Raw genomic sequence first — 3,732 nt, 5'->3', positions numbered from 1 at the left:
CAGAACCAGAACCAGAACCAGAACCAGAACCGGACCTCAGCCCAGCGCAGACATGCCGCAGGTGGAAATGATCCTGTTCCTCATCCTCATTATTGGGATGTGCGTGTTCGGCCAGGACCCGGCGTCCAAGGTGGTGTCGGACCGCTACGCTGTCTTCTGGAACCGGACCAACCCAAAGTAAGTGTCCCGAACCGAACCGAACCGAACCGAACCGGGAGTCCCCGGAGCGGCGCTCAACTTTCAGTAAAGGACCATTTCACCGCGTTTTAAGGGAGGAACTTTGATCCGCTCCAGTTCGGGATCTGGATCCGTTTGACCGACCGAACCGGGACCGGATCATTCTGCACTGACTACAGATTCTGAAAAACGCATTTGACATTTTATGGAACCTTTATTTTAGTTGTGAAAACACTAAAAATGGAGCATTTTCAGCGCTGCTCATGCATTGATTTTCAAACCTGGACTGAGTTGTTTCCATTTTTCTTAAATCTCTTTAAAAAAAWWRATTTATTTGTTTTAYTTTCAAGGAGAAATCAACAAAAATGACACAATKTAATGGTTTAGACTGAGAAACCAAAATACTCTCAGGTCAAACACATAAGAAAGTTTAATTCAGGACTTTTAGTACCTAATTAGAGACAAACTCTTTACAACACATGCAGAAATTGAGGAAAGTGTCGTTTTTATTGCAGTAAAACCACTTTGGATTGAAGCAATTGTCAAAATTGGACCAATTTATTCTGCACTCAAGTCAGGTTCTATAAAATCCAGTTTACGATCCGTGAAGAAGTGTTTCCAATGCTTCCAGACCCGAAGCGTGAAACTCATTTCTGCAGAGACGCACTGATCAGATTTCCAGCAGGACCGATTTTTACACGATTATTAAGCAGAAAACAGAAGAAATGAGCTGAAGTTTCTCTGATTGARGCAGAAATCAGATGGAAAAGGAAGGATGCAAAACCTTTATTCAGATTTTTTTAATCAAACATGACTATAATAGGTTGGTTGGTGTGTTTATATACAGAAAATGATGATATCTTTAAATTTAAATTAATCAACTGACAGTTTTTAACCTTCGTCTGATTGGTTCGTCTCCACTCTGCAGTCAATTTATCCAGATTTCATCGTCGCGTAAATACAGAACGAAACAAGAACTTCAAGGTTTTTCAGATTCTGACCGATAAAATTAAAGTTTCCCAGATCGTAAACTCTGTTAGGAAACATTTGTAGGCGTCRTAGAATCATTTAGATTTTCAATTTGGCGCTAAAATGTTTAAAAATATCATAAACTAAAACCTGTAATGTGACTCGACCACTAAAGTTTTAAGATTCAACCTAAATATGAGGTTTAATAATGTAAAATMATTATTATCTCTAATTTGTGTGAAACAATTCAAAGCAGGTTCTAGATCTAGATTTTAATGAATATATATTTACYATTTTTTGTCATAAAATAAACACTTAAAACGGAGCATAAATGTTTTTTAGAATGACATAAATAGTCCAGGTTCAACCAGTTTAAGYGTTTATATTCAGATCATGTTTGACCCAATCTGAGGCGGTTCTGGTGCAAAAYGTTCAYATTTTTTGCATTTTACTCCTAAAATAAAMGTTTCACGGATCATAAATGTGTTTCGTATTGAATCTACAGTCAGTGTGGACCAGTTGGACCAGGTTGAGYGTTTCCCTGGAAAGCAGAGCGTTATCCGGTGTGTYTGTGTTGATGGAGCCACGATGTGGCCTGAGCTGCCAGCTGCTGTTTGGAGGCTTTATGCCACTGATTATCAGCTGCTTCAAACTTTCTGCTTTGCTTTCAGACTTTTATGCGTTTGTTGACTGAAAGGCTTAAGACGGTTCGCTAGAGTGACATTTCTGGAGCTGCGAGCTGCAGGCCGCCTCCCCGCATGAGTCAATGCCACATGTTTGGCGTTTCACCAAAAACACAGTGACTGTGGGAGCAAGAGTGAGTGTGTGTGTGTGTGTGTGTTTGTGTGTTTCTGCAGCGTTTGGGGTTAAATCAGCATTTTCTTCCTCCAGGATAACAAACGTGTTTGTTGGCCCTCAATAAAAAGCTGTTTCTGTGTTTCTGTTGCCNTGTGTTGATGGAGCCACGATGTGGCCTGAGCTGCCAGCTGCTGTTTGGAGGCTTTATGCCACTGATTATCAGCTGCTTCAAACTTTCTGCTTTGCTTTCAGACTTTTATGCGTTTGTTGACTGAAAGGCTTAAGACGGTTCGCTAGAGTGACATTTCTGGAGCTGCGAGCTGCAGGCCGCCTCCCCGCATGAGTCAATGCCACATGTTTGGCGTTTCACCAAAAACACAGTGACTGTGGGAGCAAGAGTGAGTGTGTGTGTGTGTGTGTTTGTGTGTTTCTGCAGCGTTTGGGGTTAAATCAGCATTTTCTTCCTCCAGGATAACAAACGTGTTTGTTGGCCCTCAATAAAAAGCTGTTTCTGTGTTTCTGTTGCCRCTTTTCCATTACAAATGTGTGTAAAACTTTCTCCACATTTCGCTAATGTGGAAAAAAAAATCTAAATTTGGATGTTTTTCCATTAAACAAGAAACACAGCGTGAATGATTGTTCCCGCGATGTCATAAAAAAAACGTGCCATCATCCTCCCACCACTTCCTGTCGTCATCTTTGTCATTTCTGGCAGTGGAAACATCTGGTTGCGGATCGTAACTCATGATGTGAAAAAATGTTTCCATTGCAGTTTTACGAAATAAACCAATTTCAATTAAGCTCAAAAAACACTATTACTTATGGCAAAAACTTTTGATCAAAGACATATTTGGGGTATTGTCATTAARCAAAGTTTTATTTGCTCAATTTTAAGATAAATGGAAACTTCAAGGCCACATGCTAATCGGGGTGATTAAGTGAAAATTAGAAAACTGAAAATTATGATCAGCATCAGTTTGTCCTCGTCTGTGTTTCTGTGTTTTAAAAAAAGAAAAGTCATGGAAATCATTTCTGTCTGTTTTKCCGTATCCTGGCCGTCGTCKTCTTTGATTCTCATCTCCCTTCGGTGCTCTGTCTGGACTTTCTCCCATTTCCTCTGGTAGAATTAAACCAGACCAACAGGAACAGAAGGAGAAGTTGTGAATGATGACGTTGATTTTCGGCATGTTTTAGATTTGCGTTTKGTACTTTTAGCAGCGGTGGCGGAGGAAGTGAAGGAAGCCGTTCAGTCCATGTCGGCCACTTTCACAGCCATCTTGTTCGCCTCGGCTCTTCTGCCTTGGATGGTTGTTTACAGCACAGGAGATTTCTGGTGCATCGAACTGGTGCATCAAACTGGTGCATCAAACTGGTGCATAAAACTGGTGCATCAAACTGGTGCATCAAACTGGTGCATTGGGCATGTTGAGGCCAAAAGTCCAGGAAAAAATTGTGTCTTGATAGGCGAGAGATCAGATCCTTAGACGAAGAAAATAGCACAGAGCAAGAGGCTTGTTTTTACCAGGCTTAATTAATCCTGTTCTTAGCTCAGGTAAAATTTAGTGCTAACTGCTTAATTTACCATAAACATTAAAATAAACTTTATATCAAAGTTAAAAAGTGATGTTTACTTTAAACCTCAAGCTTTAAATGCAGCCGTTTAAATCAATGTTGGCTTTTCCCTTAACATAACTGACATAACATTATGTAATGTTTGTTTTAGCACTTACTGTGCTCCGTATTACTGTCTTCAGCAATAAAACCAGCCGGCCAAACGGACTGGACTCC

The 3,732-nt window shown here is 40.3% G+C and overlaps 1 protein-coding gene across 1 annotated transcript in view; it reads left to right on the top strand.

Moving 5' to 3' along the window:
• The first annotated feature begins 6 nt into the window (after positions 1–6).
• LOC103474014 (ephrin-A5b-like) overlaps positions 7–3,732 on the top strand; it is an 88,306-nt gene continuing 84,580 nt past the window's right edge. Inside the window, exon 1 of the mRNA XM_008424718.2 lies at positions 7–177. Within this exon, the coding sequence (XP_008422940.1) occupies positions 53–177 (125 nt within the window). The 5' untranslated portion in view covers positions 7–52. The remainder of the gene's footprint in view (positions 178–3,732) is intronic.

This window comes from Poecilia reticulata, linkage group LG12 (assembly GCF_000633615.1).
Source record: "Poecilia reticulata strain Guanapo linkage group LG12, Guppy_female_1.0+MT, whole genome shotgun sequence".
NCBI classification, from domain to species: domain Eukaryota; kingdom Metazoa; phylum Chordata; class Actinopteri; order Cyprinodontiformes; family Poeciliidae; genus Poecilia; species Poecilia reticulata.
This window is presented reverse-complemented; position numbering and strand designations above follow the sequence as displayed.